Source organism: Cydia pomonella, chromosome 14 (genome assembly GCF_033807575.1).
Source record: "Cydia pomonella isolate Wapato2018A chromosome 14, ilCydPomo1, whole genome shotgun sequence".
Lineage (NCBI taxonomy): Eukaryota > Metazoa > Arthropoda > Insecta > Lepidoptera > Tortricidae > Cydia > Cydia pomonella.
The window spans coordinates 6,055,557-6,079,209 of NC_084716.1; the positions used below are offsets into that span (position 1 = coordinate 6,055,557).

At 39.4% G+C, this 23,653-nt stretch overlaps 1 protein-coding gene across 1 annotated transcript in view; it reads right to left on the minus strand.

Annotated features, from left to right (window-relative positions):
• Positions 1-169: 169 nt before the first annotated feature.
• Positions 170-23,653, minus strand: part of LOC133524797 (uncharacterized) — a 52,324-nt gene continuing 28,840 nt past the window's right edge. Inside the window, exons 42-65 of the mRNA XM_061860941.1 lie at positions 23,032-23,229; positions 22,724-22,885; positions 22,254-22,365; positions 21,645-21,883; positions 20,774-20,937; positions 19,784-19,928; positions 19,225-19,368; positions 18,783-18,888; positions 17,666-17,808; positions 16,835-17,038; positions 16,209-16,389; positions 15,110-15,222; positions 14,779-14,926; positions 13,965-14,072; positions 13,063-13,214; positions 11,815-11,957; positions 10,864-11,021; positions 10,331-10,472; positions 6,519-6,616; positions 6,059-6,207; positions 5,111-5,293; positions 4,296-4,459; positions 3,624-3,733; positions 170-2,830 (exon numbers count right to left, since the gene is read on the minus strand). Coding sequence (XP_061716925.1) covers positions 2,723-2,830; positions 3,624-3,733; positions 4,296-4,459; positions 5,111-5,293; positions 6,059-6,207; positions 6,519-6,616; positions 10,331-10,472; positions 10,864-11,021; positions 11,815-11,957; positions 13,063-13,214; positions 13,965-14,072; positions 14,779-14,926; positions 15,110-15,222; positions 16,209-16,389; positions 16,835-17,038; positions 17,666-17,808; positions 18,783-18,888; positions 19,225-19,368; positions 19,784-19,928; positions 20,774-20,937; positions 21,645-21,883; positions 22,254-22,365; positions 22,724-22,885; positions 23,032-23,229 — 3,574 coding nt within the window. The 3' untranslated portion in view covers positions 170-2,722. The remainder of the gene's footprint in view (positions 2,831-3,623; positions 3,734-4,295; positions 4,460-5,110; positions 5,294-6,058; positions 6,208-6,518; positions 6,617-10,330; positions 10,473-10,863; positions 11,022-11,814; positions 11,958-13,062; positions 13,215-13,964; positions 14,073-14,778; positions 14,927-15,109; positions 15,223-16,208; positions 16,390-16,834; positions 17,039-17,665; positions 17,809-18,782; positions 18,889-19,224; positions 19,369-19,783; positions 19,929-20,773; positions 20,938-21,644; positions 21,884-22,253; positions 22,366-22,723; positions 22,886-23,031; positions 23,230-23,653) is intronic.

The window sequence follows — 23,653 nt, forward strand, 5'->3', positions numbered from 1 at the left end:
AAAAGTACACCGCTTTCAGCCACGTTCATACAATATTAGTAATAATTCAGCCTATATACGTCCCACTGCTGGGCACAGGCCTCTCGAGTTCTAGAAGGCTTGAGCTAGTCCCCACGCTGGCTCAATGCGTGTTGGGGACTTCACATACACCTTTAAATTTCTTCGCGGATGTACGCAGGTTTCCTAATGATCTTTTCCTTCACCGAATAGCTAGTGATTATTTATATTGTTCATATAATTGGGGAATATTTCCTTTGGATAATGTTACCCCTCCTGTTCCCGGTTATTCCACAAAATTGACAACATTTCAAAATTGTCAATATCCCTAAATCGAAAACCATTTCGAGAGGGGCTCCTGTAGATTACAAAAAAATAAATTTTATATATTTTTTACGAATTTTTGTATTCAAAATCTCTAAAAATAGTTAAAACGGAAATTGACGTCACCCAGCTCCTTCAGTTCTGCCACTACAGGCAAAAAAATGACTTCCGATTGGGTTGGCATTGTCATTGTCATTGAAAACGGGATGAAAACCATCGTTTGACTTTAGTTTTGACGTTTGTGACACTTGTTAATTTGTGATTTTATTTTTAACGTTTGAGGTTATGTCACTCGCACTGTTGTCTATGCTCAAACGTAAATTAATTCAACGTTTTTTCCAGTGTATGAAACAGATCCGTGACGTCACGATTCTCACAAATGACGTTTGTTACATACGCCCTTTTGTTTCAAGCAACAATATAAATAGATTTTATAACCAAAATATAGGACTTACGCAAAATAAAAAAAAATACGGGTACCTTAAATTAGTGCGTTCTTTCGATGTAGACAATAAAAACTAGCACTTAAAAATATGAAATGTTGTCAATTATTGAGTTCGTCTAGTCGCGGCTCAGTCTCGAGTTAAGTATGTTCAGTCAGCAGAGGTTTTGAAAAATCAGGATACGGTTGGCAAAATTTTATTTAACCTCTTAAAGCCAGCCATAGAAATGAAAAATCCAAAATTTGCCACTGGAATTTGAACCTATAGTGCACGGAATACAGTATATTTTATTTTGTTTGAAAATTGCACGAAACAAAACAAATGCAACTCTGTCCTAATTGAATATGATTTTAATTTCATTGAACTGAATAAGTCCTATAGGTAGGACCTTGGGCCTTGCGAGGTTAACAATCTTGAGGCCATTCTCTAGTAACTTCATCGGTGCGAAATCTGATTTCGCTTTTCTCTCTATAGAAAAAAAAATCACGAAAATAGGTCTAAAACGCACTTTGAAAATTGGGAAATGTGTGTGTCACGCGTAAACGAGGATATCGACGTGTTCTCTAATCACAGTTCTGTCTTAGCAACCCATTTTTCTGTCTACTTCTTTCCATTCTGTGATATGAAGTACTCTTTACAAATAACTAGTAATATCTCGAAAAATATGCAGTAATATTCAGGTATATCTCCTGAGACCCAGAACTTTCTCAATAAAGGTTCAAAATAGATGGAATATGTGCAAAAAATTGTACGCAGTCTTAGGAGGTTAACTGCTTGCTTCTACCGACGAGCGGGCCGACAAAGACAACAAAGAAAATCTAAATTTAATTCTGTTGTAAACATTTCAAGATGATAACAGCATAATATACAATATTTTTTTTTTTTTTTATAAAACTTGAGACACATTATTTTACTACGATTACTCATAGTTTTTGTAAAAATCACTTTTTATAAAAAGTTCTTATTCTAAAACATATAGGTAACATTTTAGGAGATTCACATTAAATATACATTATATCTACGTATATTGTATTTAATATACGCTCCAAATATACAATTGCACATAATTTACGTATTACTTAATAATGTCATTTTATGAGCAATAGTTCTATATCACAAATCATACATTGCAAATTATCTTATATCTAAAAATTTTATCGAATGATTGGGTATTTGTGTATTGCATTTTGAACTGTGTCCCAAACCTGCGTCTATTCCTATACCTAATACAGAATTATTTCAAGATGGTTATCATTTTGAAATTAAAAAAAAGATTACCTACATAAAATCTAATTGCATTTTAATTAAATATATGTTTGTCAAAAACTGGTAACATTAACACAAACAAATAGGCAAGATAACAAATAATCTCTTTATAATTACATTGTAGTTTTTACAATTGTCCAGCAATTTTCAGTTTAAATATCTTAAAACACTCAAATATTTCAGTATCTAAATCTTTTTAAAATAATATGATGATTAAAGGTCCTCACCCTCATCATAGATGGTAGTATCCTATAAATGTGCTATACACGTGCGCCTGTGAGGGACAGAACATTGGCAACGCGACTAAATTAAAAACACTTTTTGACAACATACCAAAAACAACCTACGTAATTTGGTCGGGTTATTTGTTGCCCATCATAAACCATACTAAAATTAGACTGTAACAAGGACAGACAATAATAATAATTGATTTGGTCATCATAATGTTACATTATTTAAGGGTAGTTTTGAAAAATAAATTCTATATGTATAAATTGTAAGGCCCACCATACAAAATATTCCTATTTTTAATTTGAACCTGGTTGTATTAATAGGGATGAATTTCATTCGTTTGGAAAAGCTATGAAACAGAAGAAATGCTACACTATTTGATTCATAAAAGGTTCGAATTAGATTGAAACGAATATGTACATTGGCCTTACGGGGATAATAAAAGCTAAAATGTGTTATAATTATAGTGACGTAATACTGTCGAGTTGTCCGCTGTCCCGCCGCGGCCGCGGGGACGGGAGCGGCTCCCAGGACACCTCGAGGGGCTTGTCCGAGAAACTTAGGAACATCTGCAACGGAAAATACTGACCTGAATAAACGAGGTTAAATTTCAAGCTATTTTTATGACTTATGTCAATCAAAACATAGTATGTATTGCGAACAAGAGCTTTGGTTGATGGTATAGTTTTCGCTCTGCGGATCGGCCATGAGTCTGAATATGCTGGTTAGAGGAGTCGCCTCCTGGGCATGGTCTGCATATGAATGCCGTGGAATAGAAGTGGCTTAGTAAGCGGGAATGTGCGCTGAGGCAGAGGGGGTGGGGGAATGGGCAACCTGGGCTTCATTCCCCCTCGGTATTCGGTATAGGTTAACCGATGATGGATATGATACAGCCAGTTGGTTAAATTAGCCAGCTAATTAGACGCCTAGACCGTTAATTTAACGCCGGCAACGAATTAAATGGTTGAAGAACAACTTTCGTGAAAAGTCATGTAGTCATTAAGTTAAATTGGACATTGATGAATTTATGGTGTTGGTTAGGTTAGGTTATTGTATTTTTATTTAATTTTATTGTAAATTTATTTATGTTATTTTATTTCTTTAAGTTTTTAGGTTACTTTTTTATCTCTTGGCTGAGTTTCTTTTAATGAGTTCTTTATTTAACATAATTTAGTACAATGTATTAAATCTTCACTCAGCCAAGATTTAATACATTGTACTAAATTATGTCATATCAGTCATTTTCAAAAGGCTGACTTTTGACGTTAAGTTGTAAGCGATGAGTGGTTATAGTATAAAATAACGGGCCTAGGCGAGTAATTAGCTGGCTGGCTGGCTAATTCAACAAATATATAACCCTACCTCTTCAAGAGAGCTTTGGTTGATGGTGTAGTCTTCGATGTCGCATTGACTCTGCAGCTCGGCCATGAGTCTGAATATACTGCTTAGACGAGTCGCCTCTTGCTTGTCATCTGAAGACAAATGAATTACATTATGGTATCATCGCCTCGTTTGGCTTCTCGTAACGTACGTTATAAAAATGTAATCTTGCAGTAGCGCTTTTTTTCGGGAAAAGAATAAAACAGCCTCATCAAATAAAAAAATCTATAAATTTCTAAAAATGTTGCCGGTATTAAGGCTATAAGGCCAAGGTAAGGGAACAAAAAATACCCCTGAACCTAATAGTCAATGAATATATTCTATGTATTGGTCATAATGCTAGTTATGAATCTGCCAATTTTTATCTCGTAATTATTTTTTTTACTTTTATAAAATATTTTGTAAACTACTGATCCTTTTATTTTGTTATAAGTTATGAATGTATGTTTATGTCAAATAAAAAAAAATGTTTTGTGAGTAAGCGACACCTACCTACTCGTACAAATGTCAAAGATTTTTTATGACAAGTGCATCTGGCTATTGCTAAGGTCCCTTGGTACGGCGTGAGGCATGCTCGCTAGCACACCTTCACAGGCTGGCGTTTGCTAGATATTTGCATGGTTATTTGTGTACCACTGGTTAACTGTACCCTACCTAGGACAGCAGGAATGACGAAGTGCATCCGGCCCCTACTGAGGTCCCTTGGCACGGCGTGGGGCATGCTCGCGAGCACGCGCCTCCAGGCTACGCGCGGGCTCTGCTGCGTCGCGTCCTCGCGGCGCCCCACGCGACATGATATAGCGTAGCCACCGCCGAATCTGTGGTAGAAAATATATTTAGACCAAGTTTAGTTATTAGACAGAGGCAGAATTCCAGGGTTAAGTTTTAATGTCATACATTTTTACATTTAGAGACAAAATTACTTTTCCCTACCTTACCTTTTTCACCTGAATTGCTATTCTAGTGTTTAATTTACACTCCTTGCTATTGGTACCTCTAACACCAGATGGGGGTTGGAAGGCATCTTTAACCGATCACTGTGGGAAAACCCGTCAATCGTTCTTCCTATACCTACCTCCGTATAAGACCCAGCGAAAGGCTCGGGAAGTCGGAAGAAATGAGAAGGGAATCTTTATAGGTTTATCTAAATCCTAATTTTGTTCCGATAACTATTATTACGGTGTATGGCTAGTTAAAATGCTAGCTTTTACGACCATCAGATTTTCCAAAACTAGAAACTTCTTGGGATCTATGATCATAATAATAACTGTCATCGTCCAATGATACTTTAATCTACTAATAGTGCTAACTAAAATATGTGTATAGTAAAAAAATACAGTCGAGTCGTGGCTCAGTAGTTACTTTCCAGTATTCATATTAAAGCGGGTATCACGCCGCCGACCGCGAGTCAAATATGCTCAACGCTAACTGTAAGCCTTAAAGAAGGAGTCCGCAAAGTTTAAACTGACCTTCGTAGACAATCGTCGACGCTGCCGAGCGCGCACAGGCCCCCGCGCCGCAGCAGCGCCACGCGGGCGCACAGGCGGCGCGCGTCGCGCAGCGCGTGCGTGGACAGCAGCGCGCCGCGCCCCGCCGCGCGCGCCGCGCCCAGCCCGCGCGCCACGCAGCCCCGCGACGCGGGGTCCATGCCGCTGCGGGGAACATACAAAGAATAAGAATATTTTATTTGCTTTAAACATTACCATACATAACATGCATGCATCATTACATAGGTGTTACAAAAGGCGGTAGGTTTCTATGTTTAACCATAGCTGGTATGCAAATATACACAAAAACTTAAAGCTAGCAAACTTGAACAAGGAACTCAAAAACACCCCGTTGTTCATACAGTGAAATACTCAGAGCGAAATAAGTCTCGGGAACATTGTTTAAAGTTAATTAATCTGTTTAGATCCGTTTTATACGAATTACGCTTGCACTGTTTCTTTCGTACTGTTTTAGAAGATCGTCCGTGGATGATCATAGGTATATGTATATAAGTGTATTAGGAGGAAAATTCGTACAAAAACAGCTATTTACTGTAAATTTTGTACAAGGAGCTCCTACTTACCTGGAAGTCTCGTCTAGCAACACCAACGGGGTCCTCCCCATGAAAGCGGCGACGCTGCGGCGCAGAGCTGCCTCTGGTCTGGTCCACTCTGTGCGCCCGTATACGTACTTCATTAAGTCCAACAAGTCCACTGTCCGCTTTCTAACTTTTGCAAATAATAACTGACCTGGTAGACTCGTCCATTAGCATCAACAGGGTCCTACCCATGAAAGCGACGGCGACGCAGAGCTTCCTCCTGTCCTCCGCTGAGCGCACCCGTACACACCTCCATGTACTTCGATAAGTTCAACATGTCTACCGAACGTGTCCACTGTTCGCTTTATTACCTGTACAAATAATAACTGACCTGGTAGGCTCGTCCAGTAACACCAACGGGGTCCTGCCCATGAAAGCGATGGCGGCGCAGAGCTTCCTCTTGTTGCCTCCGCTGAGCGCGCCCGTACGCACCTCTACGTACTTCGTCAAGTCAAACATGGCCACTGTCCGCTTTATAACCTGTACAACCAAAATCATATTAGAAATACATGCACGAGAGACCAATGTAATTAAATGAAACAAAAAGCAATAAAATATCCTAATACAATTCACATTGATGTTTATAAGTTTAAAGAAGGTAAGCGAAATTCTAAATCTATCATCTAAATTTAAACCCACCATGTATGTATGTTGCATTTGTATTTAATTATGGGTCAGAATATGGCAGCCAAAAGGCCGAGCGGGACGAAAGAGATTGCAGAAGCTATTTTCTGTTCCTCGCCTTTCAGCCTCACAGGTCGGTTGGAATAACATAGGAGGTTTAGAATTACCTCATCTTCTTGCTCGATGCTTCTCAACTCGCAGTAGAAACTGAGTGTTTCTCGTACCGTTAGGAGCGGGTCGAGGGCGTCATTTTGTGGACAATAACCTGTAAGGAAGCAATACTATTGTACCCGCCTCTTACATAATAAAACGACCGGTCTGGCCTAGTGGGTAGTGACCCTGCCTATGAAGCTGATGGTCCCGGGTTCAAATCCTGGTAAGGGCATTTATTTGTGTGATGAGCATGAATATTTTTTCCTGAGTCATGGGTGTTATTTAAGTATTTATACATATTTATATATTATATATATCGTTGTCTAAGTACCCTCAACACAAGCCTTATTGAGCTTACTGTGGGACTTAGTCAATTTGTGTAATAATGTCCTATAATATTTATTATTATTATTATTTTATTTTATTATTAAAACTACCATATAAAATCATCACTGAGCTCTCATCCGCGACTTAAGGCCAGTATCATCAAACTGTCATCGTAAAAACGTTCCCTAAATTTTTTTACATGGGAATTTCACAGTTACGTTAGTCTGTCTATTGTACGTGCTGCATTCCACATTTGGTTTGTGAAGATGGCGTTAAAAAATCTAACTCCATTTTCTCCTTTTCAAAATATCCTTTCTTAGTGCACTTATATAGCCGTTGAGAAACATGTGTCTCATACTTGAAGCGTTGTTTGTCAATATTCAACTAACGGAACTGCTTTAAGGCGAAGGGCAGGGTTCTCCATACAAACATTGTGCAAGTTTTATTCGTTAGTTTTGGCACTATAGCATTTTATTTCATTTTTTACTTGTTGACCGAAGCGTAGCGTAGGTCTACGTTTTGACTCGCGCAATCTGCTTTCGTATGTCCGGATGTTCTCCTCTACAGGTCGTAATTCTCAACCGATTCGCGTGAAATTTTGCGACCATATTCTATGATCAAATAGAATTTTTTTGTCGATCCAGTTTTTGGAATTTTTTCAAAATGGCGGAGTCATGGTACGTCGCGCCTAAACAAATAGCCGTATCGATATCATAAGAGTTTCCTCCTTGTGAGACATGGTTACAGAGTGATTTGCGAAAAATTCAGATATTTTGGAACGCTGGGGTATTTAGATATTTAGGTATTACTCGAGAATAACTAGCCTAATTTCACCGTATCACATATATCCATTCGTGGCTCAATTGGAATACACTAGCTTTACAATCATGAGGTTCCGGGCTCAAATCCCGAACAATGAAATCTTTTTTGTATTTTTTTTGCACTTTAATTTCCTATTTTTTATTGACTAAGCTTTGTAACAGGGAGAGAGAAGAGGACCCTGGATCTATTCCCTGAATTGTAACATTTTGTATTTTTTTTGTATTTAAATTTCGTATTGTTGATCAAGCGAGCACGAAGCGCGAGCAAAGCGTATTCGTTTCAGTTTTATTGTCTGAACTTTTTTTACAGCCGTTAAAGTTCAAGGAGACGGACAGTTGCGCAGGCGAAAACGGGTTCATGTTTAAAAAAATCTGAGCAGTTTTTACATTTAGATCAATTGATCAACTTTGGCTTTGCTATAGAGACGTAGTTGTAGATTGGAATATTGATATTATATTAGGAATAGAAGTTTAAACGTAAATGTATGTTATATTGCTTTAATAAATAAAAAATATATATCATAGCTAAAAGAGGGAAATGGTTTTCTAACATATTTCCTGTGTGCAGTCGCCGCAGAAAGTTTCGGTACGGTTCGTGGCATTCTTTTAGAAAATTTTGGTGCATATAGATTACTAAGAGCCAGCGATGCTTGCTATAATCTTGTCTATAAAAATTCAGGCCACTGCAGGAACACAATGTTCCGAAGATTTATTACATATCTTCTGTTGATATTTGAGTCAAGGTATTCGATGTAGCAAAATGATGTTATAGCGGATTAAATTGCCAAATCCTATAGAGATAAAACACTACAGAGTGAAGCTCTGATGGCCCTTCTTCTGCCGACGAAGATGGAGGTGGTTCTACTTTTACCATTCGGGGGATGACCGACTAACTGTGGGCGTTTAGAAACGGGAAAGGGAGTATTTTCTCTTTCCTTCCCATTTTGTAGGCGTTGGCAAAGAGAATTTGAAATGGAGGTGGACTGTCAAACAAAATTTTGTTGCTACAGTAAAATTGCTGCTTAATCTTTCGACACATGATAAAAATTGTAGAACACCATTTGACTTTCCTTTCCTTGATGATCTTTTTGATCCTTATTCGTTTACTAATATATGTTAAAATTGTTAAAGACCTAAAAGTGGCGCCATCTAATAGATAAAAGGCCAAATGTTTGACAGCATCGTTTCGAGCGATGGCACCATAACGTTCCAAAAGTTTTAATCATATGTCCAAAGATGGCAGTAAATATACGTGTCTACAAAGTTTTCTTAGTTATTAATAAATATAAAATTCCTTACCCGTGCAGGCTTTTTAAATTTTGATATACGAAAAAGCATCTATAAAAAATTAAGAGCAATTAACATTATTTAGAGGTCGCTATAAATGAAACAATACTGCTATACAAAATAGTATGAAAATAAATTGACCCATCAATAAATCTGCTTTGGAAATGTCTTTTAGGGCTCTTTATTCGTTTTATTTATTATTTATAAGTATGCTTAAAAAGATGGCGATCGTTTTTTTTTTTGTTTTAGGTAACTTTGCATTTTTGTATTTGTATGAGGATATTGCAAATCACAAAATCATAGCGACCACCTAATCATTCGCAATGAGTTCAAATTTGGCACATAGATTACTGTTCTTTATAGGGAGCCATGTGAAGATAAAATCCTTTCAACTTTTCTCTACATACAAAGTTGGACCATCCTATTCGATAATTATGTTTTTTTGTCAATTTAGTTTTTATAAATTCTTCTAAACAGCGGAGCCATAGGTACATTTATTCAGTTTTAAGGGCTCCTCTACACGATGGCCCAGCGTAGGACGCAGCTATGCGGTGAAATGAGATAGCAATATCACTTGCTCCCTCTAACGCAGTGGTTCCTAACCTTGTCAGTTCTGCCACCCCTATGACTAACTAGGGAACCCGATTTTACCCCTACTCCCAATAAATATCAATATTCTTTCTTACAGGTCTAATTTCTGTCATATTTAATTGAGCTTATTACCTCCGTAAAATACCAGATTTACCACTACGGGGGTAATTACCCTCAAGTTAGGAACCGCTGCTCTAACGCATAAATGCGCCCCTATAGTCTGCATCTTTAGGTATTTAAAAAAAGGTAAACAAACAATTTGTAAATTTTCGGGTAGTTTTAATATTTATTGGTTAATCAACCAAATACAAAACCGCCTGGATCTGTCACTGAACGACCTGACTTTAAACCTACGTTATTTGATCATGTAATGTTTTCATCTACCCTCAGCTGCCTTAAGGAGCCATTTGAGGGTAGATTTTGTTTACCTTTTTTTAAATACCTAAAGATACAGACTATAGGACTTGCCTACGCTGGGCCATCGTGTAGAGGAGCCATAGGCTATGCTCGCGAGGTCTACAGCTCTTAGAGCTACTAGTATATATTGGATATACGCAGAACCTGAGGCAGAAATTTTTCTTTATTAAAAAAATAAAAAATACAAAAATAGTTACAATTAAAAAAATAATCCTTCAAGCCCTAGCTAACAGAAAAATAAGCATATTTACCAAAAATCATAACTGTAGCGCTAACACAAACGAAGAAAAACGCGCACAAAGTTTGTATGGAAAGAGCTTGCCCTATTACCCTTCGCCTTAAAGTATGGTATAGCTATGCACATAAACCAAATGTTAGCTTACTGATCAACCCGCTGCACAGCTGCCGAGGGGAGACGATCGCCTCGTTCAGATATATCTGGCCACTGGTCGGCCGCACCTCCCCTGTGAGCATGGCGAACGTGGTGGACTTGCCCGCCCCGTTCTCACCTAATAGCGCCGTACACTGTAAGGTAGGGTAGTAATTAAGACAGTTGTAAGTATGAGTAACACGCGGGGAGACGAGCGACCCGTTTCCATTGCTGAGTGGCACCTCCCCTGTGAGCATGGTGAATGTGAAGAGTATTATGAGAGTTAGACCGACTAAGGCATTATTCTTTTTTCGCTTGCAACCCTTCTGAACCCCAGAAGCTTAAAAGACTTCCAAAATTTAATTTTACCAAGACTCCAAATTCAAAAACAAAATAGATTCCAGGAGAATTTATTATTCCAGCAAAAATATACTCAGCGAATTTGCTTGACACTGACGAAGACGCTGGCATTTGAGTTACTGATACATTATTGGTGGAAGTATCATGCTTCTATCGTCCTATCCTTAGCGTTAGGGGGTTGCATACCTGTCCCGGCGGTATGCCCAGCGTGAGCTGGCTGACAGCAACCCTCAGCCCGCCGAGGGCATGGTACTGCTTGCTCAACGCCACGCACTGCGCCACGTCCACCGTCGTTGACACCATTCGTTTCACTGAGTTCTTCTTTCCTTCCGTGTCTATGAAACCTGCCAGAAATGTAAGATAGGTATATAATTGTCACTCATAATCAAAATTTGGCTTAAATAGTTCCCGAAATATTTTTACAATCAGAGTCAGTCATTCTCTAGATTTGTAGCTGCATCTAAACTAAGTACATAAAACCATACAAAATGATAAACATCTTGACAGAGTGAATACTGACGCAGAGACATACAATTTGAGAGTAACCGCAGAAAGCTCATCATCTTCAGAAAAAGATGCGACGCTCGATATTTGTCGCTTCAGATTTTATCACCCTCCTGAAGTCATGTCGACGACTGCTGAATGTGAATGTTCTTAATAGTGGGCAGCCTCTGGCTTCAGGGTCTGTTTGGACTCGGCCACACGCCTCCCCTCGGCGACTACGTTGGCCGCTTCCATCTCGTTTTCGACTATACCTTTACTTACCAGTACTAATATTACCCGGTAAGACTTATCCGGGCTCTTGGAGACTGAGAAGGAACCTGGAGTCGGAAGAACGGTGGGCGAGCCCAACATCATCGGCGAGAGCAAGGCTGCTCGACTTCGCTGGCTCGGCCGTGTGGAGAGGATGGGAGAGGATCGTGCGGCCAAGAGAGCTTATCTGGGGCGACCAACTGGGAAACGTCCGATTGGAAGGCCTAGGTACCGATGGATCAACGAGGTCCAGAAAGACCTGTGCGACATTCAAGCGGCTGAGTGGCGTCAGATCGCACAGAAATGGAACAAATGGCGAACTCTTGTGTCGGAGGCTAAGATCCGCTTCGGGTCGCTGAGCCAGTGAAGTAGTATAATACATACCCGCGTTAATGTTCCCAATAGTGGGCAGTCGCACGACCCGCGCGCTCGCGGCCTGTATGGCCTCGGCCACGCGCCTCCTTTCCGCGACTACGTCGGCCGCTTCCATTTCGTTGTTGTCGACTGCTAGTGCTTTGCTACGGAATCTGGAACAATTATTTTAGGTTTTAATTTATGTTATTTTTCATCATGTCCATCCGGGCGCCAAAATAGTTGTTGAATTTTCAATTGGAATAAAAGATTCAGAAAGAGAGATAACAAGTATGCAACCACCGTGTCATCCTAGCGATGACTATGACATATGAGAAGTCGACGTTGGTAGGTACTTTTAGGAGTTTTAGGATCTGTGCACACCGGATGCGTGTGCGTTGCGAGCGTCACGCAATCTGCACATTCGAAAGATCGAGACAGTATCAATCCCTAATCTTGTCCTAAGCCTACTTGGCACGAATTCCCTCGAAGCAGTAGTTTCCAGGGCGTTATTATTTAGCGTGATAGCCAAGCAATTCTTAGAATTAAGTTGTGGATGGTGTTCTTAGGAACAACAACACACCCCCCCAACAACCCCCCCCAGAAACAGACCCCGGGATGGAATGTTTTACACTATCGTAAAAACTGTAAAAACACAAACATTTGAAGCTAATAGTTCGTTTTTTCACATTACCTACTTAGAAATTTAATTACATCAAAAGTAGCAACTTTTGTCCTCCAAAATTAAATCTGAGTAATTATGTACTGAATTATAAATAGTGTCGTTTACATATTATTGTACCGCCCAAACTAAACTCGGCCCAAGCCCTCCTAAAACTATACATACAACTCATCTGGACAGCTCTACTGTGCTCCGTGCAGCCGAACTTTCAAAACTAAATTTGGATTTGCAAGTCACGCTCGCGCCCATGCGCGTAATAGTTAATAAATAATATTTAAAAACAATATTAATAAAAATAAAAATAACTTGTCAGGATGTCGCCGTCGACGGATACGTCTGGGAGGACATCAATCATCAAATTGTACCGCAATATTAGATATCATAAGAACCCAAAGAAGAAAAAGTTAATTACCACTAATTTTGAGGTTAGATTAATTCTAATCTAAATAAGCGGGGTACATATAGATAAAAAATGTGGTATTTTACAATAAACACAAATATACAATATAATTATAAATACACGAAATCATTCCCGAACCTTAAACCCCGCGGTATGCTAGTGAATGATTGTGATTCCTAGCTGCTGGTTGGAAGGTTACCTGGCCAGGATTCCCTCGAAGCAGTCGTACTCGATGGCCAGGTTCAGCAGCAGGAGCACTGTGCCGACCAGCGCGGACGCCACGTAGTGGTACACCAGCAGCTCGCTCGACAGCGGGTCCTTGTAGGTGTCCATGCCGAAGCGCTCTAATACCTGAATCAATTGGAGGAGCATAGGAACACAGACAACTTAAACAGGTGCCGTAGTTACAGAATTTTGAAAAATCTACCGTTTTTTTATTTAGATCACAATACGATTGCCAAAAATTTAATTAGCTATCTTGAGGATTTCTCTTAGTGACTTCATCGATTCTAATCCTGATTTTTTGAGTTTTACTCGATATAAAAAAAATTACGAACATAGGTCTAAAACGCACTCTAAAAATTTATAACAATTTATGCACAAAACCTAAAAATATGAAAATTGCTTTTAGAAATGAGTAATTTAATTTTTGAGGGAGTTCATCGATTACGTTTTTTTATTAAAACTTACAACAAATTAAAATTCAAAAACATGATATTTGCGGTGAACGCACATCCATCTCGCGTGAGCGCTCGCTCATCGCTCTGTCGATACGCTGTTAGAGTGAGACAAGAACACATTAGTCTACTTTGTGGCCTATTCTAAACATTCATTTAGATGTGACGTTCTTATTTTCAAGAAACCTATCCTAAAACTTCTCGTCAACAACTTTGGCAATCAGTTTTAGGTAAGTAAAATTTACATAAAAAAAGCACTTAGTTTTACCTAATCGACCTATAAAAATCATATTTCATTGCTGTTTTTGGCATCTGTCCACTCGAAGGCACTCCCCGGGTTCAGAAATACTCTGGGTTCCCCACCACCCTTCATAGTTGCCGCGTCTGATATGATAATTGTAAAACTGCAATTAGTATAGTTTACCTGCGCTTGCACTGTGTTCTTCGCGATCTCTAGCAAAGCATCGGCCAGGATAAACTGCGGGCACAACATGAACACCTTGTGCAGCACCCACCGCGCGTCGTCCGTCGCCTGTCAGCAAACATCGTGAGTTAGAGTGACTAATAGCAAAAAATCCCTGGTGTATACTGCCCCATCACGTGTAATATCCGTAACAGGTATTGGAAAACTCATTCAATAATAGGCTAAGTAGTTGACATTTTTTTAAAGGTATCAATCGATCAGGTTTGTTTTGAGGATCAAGTGTCTGTATGGGACCCCTTGCGTTAAAGCAATACAAAAGTCACAAATGATAGTCAAAGTCTAATAATCGAAACGCTCCAAACAAAATGGCAATACATCGTCACGTCTGCCGTTTCGATGTATGGGAAACAAGGAAATTAGAAGCTTTGAGATTTAGCATTTTTTAATTATTCACATATATTTTTTTACGTTTCCAATTTATTTTGATAAATTGGTCATTTTTTTATCTAATTAACTAGATTTAATTCTAAAATTCAACATGTGACAATCTACCGTATTTTTTGGGCAATAAATTCCAAATTCCAGCTGATTTTCCTATAGCATTTATGCATGGAACAAAGTGAAACAAACAGTCAACATTTTTTATGCCTACCCGGATAGGAAAAAAAAGCTTAAGGATAAAATACCACAGAATAATGTTTAAAAAAATCGATGTGTTGAATTCACCATAAATGACTGCTTTCTTATTATTATGGGCGTTACCAAACTACACATGTTGTTCCTCATCTATTTTAATAAACAATGTTCAACAAACCTGTGATTCAGAGATGATGTCCATAATAAGCAATATTGTGATGCCGGACAGGCCGAGGAAGACGTTGGCGCAGAAGATGACCATGTTTGCGAGGCTGGGGTCCGTGAATAGCTTCTCTAGCAGGTGGACTAGGCTGCCGCAGGAGTATCTGAGAAATGGTTCAAAAGTTAGATGTTAATGTGGCAATTCAATGACAACGGCCTTGCAACTAGGTAACAAACCAGGAAATACCTACTGGTTTGGCATTGGAAGGTTTCCAAAGTAGTAAAACTTCCATATGGAATTGAAACTTTTGAAATCGACTCCTTCGTTTTGGTTTTATATAACTTACCCAAATAGAAGGAGTAGCAAACAGATAGCGGGCAAATTACTCTTGGCCACGAACACGGGGAATCCAAACGCCTCGAGCACGCACACAGAGATGACTATGTTCACCACCATAATCTGGAAAAAAACATTTAATTTAATGTAATTATAGGTTTTGCCTTTAGAATGTCCTGAAACTGAAGTTTATCAGAATTAGAACAGTATTTTATACAATCGTGCTTTTCAGTCGAGAACCGTGTTTAGACAACGAAGCTTGATCAGTTGCCTAAGTGAGGTACGAGATTGACAAGCTTGATTATACTCGTATACTTTTTCTACAAGTCATCAAAAGTATTTTTTTTTCTATAAGACCTAAATAAGTAATGAAAAATGGTAAGAATCTAAGTAGACAAAAAGACATAAACGCGCGAGCTAAAGCCCGCCCGTCCCCCGTTCTATTGGAGCGCGATGGCACGTGATGGGTCAATTTTTTTATAGTTGACTACAGCGTAACCAAAGGAATTTTATAGTTGAGTTGGGAGCCCATACATGAAAAGTACGCAATTATAGTTTCGTAAACGAAATCTTAATTTAACCATTACAGTCGACGAGTAGAAAAAGTGTTTTGGGCGTTTGTGGGCGCTTTACTAAGTTTACTCCGGTATGTTATATATGTAGTACTGTTTCTAAGTTAAAACCTTTATTTTCATAGTTCTAGGCACTCCTTCCCTCAAGAAAATGTGACATGTTGTGACCAGGGGTAGGGGGAGTCACAAATTTTGTGACTTCACTCTAACTTCATCAGTAACCGATTTATCGCTGTACAGTTCAATAACTAGTTTTTGGAACGATAATCGTTTAAGTTTCTTTCCTCTTCAGTTTTGGGATATAAAATGGCTAATATTTCTATTAGCAGAAATTATTTATAAAATATTAATAATACCTAATTCGATTTACCGATTTCGTTGAAAACAAAACTGACAAAAATAAAAAAAAATTACATCACACCAGGGGGAGGGGTTTGCCAAATGTGACAAAGTGTGACAAGGAGGGGGGGTGTCAAAAACCCTAGGAATACGTGTGACGTAAATTATACATGATTTTTTTAATATTTCGTAACTTACAGCCATATCCCACATGAGCGCGGCCGCCCAGTACGCCGCGGGGCTGACGCCGGTCAGCAACTGCAGTCGTTTTTGCTGACTCGTCCTGTTGCTGACTAGGTATACCGCTGCCCCCGCTGTCACCAAGCTGTATGCCACCAGCAGCATGCCGGATATGCCTGCGTCAGCGACGTGCTGTAATCTATAAAAAAAGTTAATGAGATTGTATTAAGGATCATACAACATCAATTAGGTTTAACTCTCTGGTGTGGACATAAATTATATATCATTACATGTCAATATATAAAGCCTATTCTTAACCGACTTCAAGCAATTCGGTTGTATGTCTTTTTTTGTTTCTTTTATGTTTGTTACTCCATATCTCCATCATTTCTAGACGGATTAAAAAAATATATTTTTTTGATTGATATATACAGATTGGTCCCGTTTTAGGCAAAATCCAGTTGAATTTATGTTCGTATATGTCCGGACATTGTATATTGTATAGTAATTTATACAACAGTGATATAATCAAGCTTTTAGTCTCGTACCTTGATTAGGCCACTCAGCAAGCTTAGTGGCCTAAACACGGCACTCGACTCAAAAGCTCTCTCTTCACAATTGTATAAAATTTATAGGATACTCACAAAGTGGACTTGCTGAGCTGCTCGTGCGATATCTTGAGCGGGTGCGTGTAGGCGGCGATGCGGGCGCGCGGGCCCGCCACGGCGCGCAGCGCGGCCGCGTGCAGCGCGCTCACGGCGCTCGGCAGCGCGTGGTGCCCCTTGTTGTTGTACCACGCCACTAGGTTGCTCACGTTGTTTTTTAGGACTGACGAGTAGCCGCAGTAGCTGGAAAGACGATCATTATTAGCTTGTGACAATAAATAATTAAGCAGAACATAATATATGTTGCTCGGGGCGAGAGGGCAGTATGAGAATTTTCTATAAATGTTTGTCTTATCACAATCGACCTACTGCAAACTAAACAATAAACAGCAAGGACACAAGCTTACTTCCACGGACAAAAGAAAATATAGTACAAAATAAATTTTAGCACATTTTACAACGGTAAGATTTTTAAACCATACGACTGTAAAATGTGTAAAATGTTTGTTTGCTGAATCTTTCTGTATAAAGTTGTTTCTATACCTCGGAAATAAATACATAATCCAGATAAGACTGAGTTGTAGTGGTCGTCTATTTCCAGACTGAATTAAATGCATTTTTTTTTCTTTTTATTTGGGACAAAAAACAGTAACACACAGGTTTAGGCACAGAAATAGAATACAAAGAATAATACAGTGTGAGACCAACAACATCGTCCACAGATTACTAGATTTCTTGTTATTTTTTTTGCGCTACCCTAAGCTCCAAGTAATTTGTACTTTCTTGTATTATGTAATATAAACAAAAAAAAATATTTCCTTTCCATCAAATGTTACGTACATATTTAATTTTAATTCCATAAACACCTACCGTTTCTCAATATATGCCTCATGGGAATCGATTAACCAATGATTAAGAGTGTCAGCATCAGGCAGAAGCATCATTTCAGGGCGAGTTGGTGTCTCGGTTACGTTGCACACTTGGCGTATCTCGCATCTACATTCGGGTGAATCCTGGAACCAAAATGACATCAAATTATGTCAATTTATTTTTAATTTAATTGACCGTTTTCAACGACTTAAAAAATGAGGTGTATTGCCCGAAAGCCTTGACTTATACCTTGGAACCTAAATGATTGCAGACTGCATAGGTTTCAAAATTATTTCCTTCCGCGAACACTTCTTCTGTGGAATGAACAACCTACAAAGGTTGTCTCGAGGGCTTTCAGGATGAAAATGAAAATGAAAAATGTTTTATTTGTTAATAATACAGGGTTCAATTGTAAAGGTTGGAGTCTTCTAGTAAATATAAAATACCTGTGACAGAAGACTCCACTCTTCCATAACAACACGTGTAAAACTTAAAAATATAAACAACAAGCAGTATTGCTGGCTAAAAAGAACAAATATAACTATCTTGATATTCAATATCAATACATTTAATTTTACAGTATGGGGTTCTTTATGAGAAGTGTACAGATTTCTACAGGCGCGGCAATACGCATTAGACACTTCTGGACTTGCAGGTGTCAATAGGCTACGGTAACCGCTTACCATTAGATGGACCTTATGATTGTTTGACACGGTATTTAAATTAGCTACTAATCTGCGATGGATATTTTTTACAAGTTTTTATTTAATTTTCCCTGTTAGTGTGGGTGAAAACTCGGCAGCTAAATTTGACCCACTTTCCGATTTCCTAGTGAGCTGACATTTTGCATACATATGTAAATCCGATGACAATGCAATATTATGATGACATGTAGTTGATCTGATGATGGAGACAGGAGGTGGCCATGGGAACTCTGTGATTAAACAACGCTATGTGTTTGAGGTTGTTAGAATTGTCTCGGTGCGTATTAGTTGCCTGTAGAAAGTACAGTCAGCGCTAAAAGCTTGTACCAAAAATGACAGTTTTGCCAAAAAACTTATTTATACCTCGCTGCTAAAATCTTCGTTGCGAATAAAGCAACTTTGAAATTCCATACCTGATTAGTCCAATTCCTAGTATTGTATTTCTGATACTGTAACTCGTCCAATACTCGCTGTACAAACGATGGATCCAAGTCCTTTGAATACATTGCGGGCTGCGTGCTGGAAAAAATCTAGTCTTTGATATACAGTCTGATATAATAAACTTAAAATTAACCCTTATCTCTACTAGAGTTCGCCATCCGGATCCATATTTGACGGATAATACGTCGAACCCGAATTCTAATTCGGATATTTAACTAGATATCCTCTATTAATAGCTAGCTAAGTATCCCCTATTAATCGACACATCGTAAACTATTATTCAGTTATTGTACCTAGAGTTTTACAAATAAAGTGTTTTTTTTTTTTTCAATTAATTAAAGTTAGAAAAAGACGGTTAGGTTTAGATAACTTGATATTAGGTAGACACCGCTAAGGAAAAACAGTTGAGCTTACACTAGAAACTGGGTAGCATCAGAGTACAAATCAGGATGCAGCCTCAGAGGAATTTCATTATCCGCTGGCGGCCGGATCATAGAGAAACCCATTGCAATGATCACGAACAGAGAGGGCAGCACCAGTAGAAGGAAGAGGAGCCACCTGTTGGAAATATTAATTTTTATATAAATATAATTTCATATCATCCTGGTTAACCGCAGCTCAACAATTCACCCAAATGAATGGTTAGCCATTATCTGTATCAAAATGAAAATCGATAAGAAATGTGATTAGTTTACGGCCCCTGCGGTGGCGGTGGTTACCTATCTACAATTTTTCTGAGTGCAGTGCAGTGCAGTGCAGTGTGGCCGTATAATTTCTCCTAAAGTAGGCTACGTCAGCCACATGAGAGCTCAATAACGACGCTCTCACTCACCAATACAAACTCAAGTTGTGGTCAGAAGAAACCGACCAGCACAGAATAATGGAACTTGCGCTAAAATAATCTGCTAACAGCTCCGTTCCTCTTTCCTTGGGGATTATGGGGAGGAGGGGGATTAGGGGGTGGGGGTGTTACCTATTCCTGGTGTAATGAAGCCAGCGTGCTCGTAACATTGCTCGTAGCTGACTGGTGATGCTCGCAGTGAGGGCGCCTGAGGCGTCCACTAGCGGCGCTCGATCTGTTTTGATGCTGGCGCTTGACGCACTCTTCGATGGACTGTCTGTAAACGTAATTTCGGACCATTATATGTTTGACTTTACTACAATAATAGTTGGTAATATCTGACCGACACTCAAATTAAGGGCAATCGAACCTATCGGCCATAGAAAGATACTTGCATTCATCAATTGATGTATTCCCATTGTCTTTGCCCCACGTGACCACCGCCATACATGAGGTGAGGACAAATAGGAATGATTTATATGCAGTCCTTATTCCCATCTGTGCCCGGCGGGAACAAATGTGAATACACCCATCAATTCTCAAAAACAGGGTAGCAACTGAAAAGAAGAACACCTCAAACGAATTTCGTCACAGAAAGATGACATTTGACGCTTTGATTACTTATGTGCCATCTGTTATCTCTTGGTCGAGAGGTTTTGGGTTATAGCCCCCACTCCGGCCGTTCGCTGCTATTTCACATATTATTACCAATATCATTTCAGCTAAATACAGCTACAGGACAGCTAGCTACAGCTAGATAGACCTACATCTAATCTCCTGTTTGGGAGGCCTACAACACATACTGGTAATAATTATTTATACCTACAGTAAAACATCTTTAAAATGTTATTTGTAACGGTTTTACCTCACCAGATGGCGCTAGTTGTATTTTTCCTTTAATAAATATAAATTTACAATTCGTGGCACGTACCCCCAGAATCGGAAGATGACGCGGTCCTGTAGTCCGTCTGCGGCTTGTTGACCTGCTCCAGGGAACTGCAGCCCATGGCGAGGGTCGGAAAGCCTAGCTCAGACTGATATCACTCCAGCCATGAATTTTCTCTGAATATATATGAAGGTCAAACTTTTCCGGTACTGAACGCACCGTCTATAAAGAAATACCTCCAGAGTCCGACGAAGATGCGGTCCCGTAGTCCGTCTGGGGCGCGTCGGCCTGCGACGTGATGTTGAAGAACACCTGCTCCAGGGAACTGCAGTCCATAGTGAAGGCTGAGAAACCTAGCTCAGACTGACGGGATTCCAGCGTAGTGCACACTTTGTGGAAGCTGTAAAAAAATTGGTAATGTCAGAGAATAAAAGTAATACTTTTTATAGGTAAGAAATATTTTTATTAAAACCCTGAGGATAAAGCCACGGCGGCATACTTCTAAGTTTCCAGTCTCTTTCACACTGTATTCTCTATACAGTATGCGTCGTCTGAATCCTATTTACATTAAATTTAAACAAGACACGCACTTCACTCTAATAAGCAAGTGGTGCTCCCTAGAGTTCACGCAGGATACCTTGCGCGTTGGAGGATATGCCACCTTGTGACCTAAACTGAAAACTTAAACTCGACATCGCATACTCCGCGTCTATATTCAGTACTCACAACACACACTCAAGTACTTACATCAAAAATCAAACCATGAACACACATGACTGCGTAGTTGAAATCGGATCGATATCGGGAAACGGGTCAAATTTCACTAAGAAAGTATTTAACTATTTATAATTATATTTTTAATATTATTTGACTTCTTATTTGTTCTTCTAATTTTTTCCTTATTATTTGTTATTATTTTTTCCTGCACCAACATACACAAATGTCTCTGTTTGACCCAATGGTTGACTGGTAGTGAATGCCTTTTGGCATTAAGTTCGCCATTTGTACATTTTTCTTTATGTGTGCAATAAAGTTTAAATAAATAAATAAATAAATAAAGTTTGATTACAGACAATCACTGAGTCACAATTAAAGAAACAAACTTACTCGTTATTCAATCCATTGGAATCAAAGAAAGGCAGCACAATCTCCACCTCCAGACCGTCCACATCGACAATTTGTGCGTTCCTGACCACATCCCTCACTGTAGCCAGCAGCCTCTTGGTCTTCTCCTCCAAGTCTTCCTCCCTCCATTCCTCGTCGTGGGGGTAGGTTACGGTGAGTTTGTAACCGTTGCCGAGGCTGCGTTTGATCTCGATTGGAGAGCCCATTGTGTGGACTTGACCCTGGAATAAAGTAAAAAATATTGACATTGTGGAAAGTTGAATGATGGTCTGATTTATAACATAAGGTTCATGTTAGTGATGATGCACTCGGCAGATAACCAATGATCTCCTCGATGGACTTACAAAAACTGATTGTACAGTCGAAGAAATCGATGCTTTAGCAATTTGCAGTTCAAGTTGGTTGTTCATACTTATGCTAAGAGATGTCCAATGTAAATGAACCGTTAACTGCTAAAGAATCAATTTCCTTAACCGGACATTGAGTTTAGGCTCATGAGAAATGTTCCGAGAAGTACGTGATAGGCATGCATAGGATTGTGAGCACTTGTATGTTATTCATATTGTACCTTTGTAGTAATTGATTGTTCACCTTATGCATGATGACGACCTGGTCGCTCAAAAATTCGGCCTCGTCCAGATGGTGAGTGGTCAGCAGAACAGTCCTGTCTTCTTTCAGCTTCAAGATCATTGACCAGATATCCCTGCGTAATACAATTATTATTATGTATACTGGGTTTCTAATCCAAATGGAGTAGAGAGGGAAATTCAGAAATTAACTGATAGCTCAATTTGTTTAACTTAAGAATCGGAAACCGTTTATGGACTACCTATTCAATGGTAGTATTGAAATTTCCAAGAACCATAAGATTTAAAACTCTTTTGGTTTTCGTTAGCTTCATACATTCCCATCCGGAAAAATGTTAGGTAAAGAGAGGGTCGTTATATTTTCCACCAGTAACAAACTTGCAAGTCGAGGTTCATGGATTCTTCCAAATTCAAGAATATGTTTGACCTCTGAATCATAGAGTTCAAACGGTCTTTCCTTATGGTCAGTCCTACCTCCTCGCAGCAGGGTCGACGCCAGCAGCAGGCTCGTCCAGCGACACCAAGTCCGGCTGCCCCACGAAGGCCAGCGCCACGCACACGCGCCGCCGCGTGCCGCCCGACAACTTGCTCGCCGGGTGGTCGGCGTGAGGGCCCAGAGACAGCACTTGGAGCATACTGAAGCAATGACAAAACATGCGACATATTATATAAGAAGTAAGGGGCGGCCTGCGCTACCCTCCGCAGTCCGCCGCCCCCTTGGCCCTAGGGTAAATACACCCCTTGTGGTGTACATGATATACATCTGTAAACTTAAGTAATACCTGTTTATTTCATCCTGGACATCCCGCAGCGGTCTCCCTGTCTTCAGTTGTGCGTACAATGCTATGTGTTCCCTCGCAGACAGGCACGGGAACAGTACGTCGCGTTGAGGACATACGCCGAAGCGGGTCCCGCCGGCCAGCTCGGATCGGATTGTCACGTGCCCTCTGGTTGGCTTTAGCATGCCCGTTAGGATATTTCTGGAAAAATTACACATGGATCATTTCAAACTTTGGTTTATTTGCATTCATGTCATATAAGATATTATATAGTTCGTGTCGCAGATTTGTCAAATCGAATAGGCTTACCCGCTTTACTATACAATATACTCTAAAACATATTACAAATGAAATACTCTTTATGTTAAACTCAAATTTACAACCGCCTACCTATATAACAAAAAAAACATTTTCAAACTGCGTATGCACCGATATATATTAATTACATTAGAAAAAAAAAAGAAAAAAAAAACGAATAAAAAATATCTATCCAAAAAACTTATGCTTATTATGAGCACACTCGAGTATGCCGCATCCATCCTAGCTCATCGTCTTATCTGCCTCATACATCGCTGGTTCTGTTTGGAGTTCAGTTGGTAACGTAAAGATATGTTCCGAGCGTTTA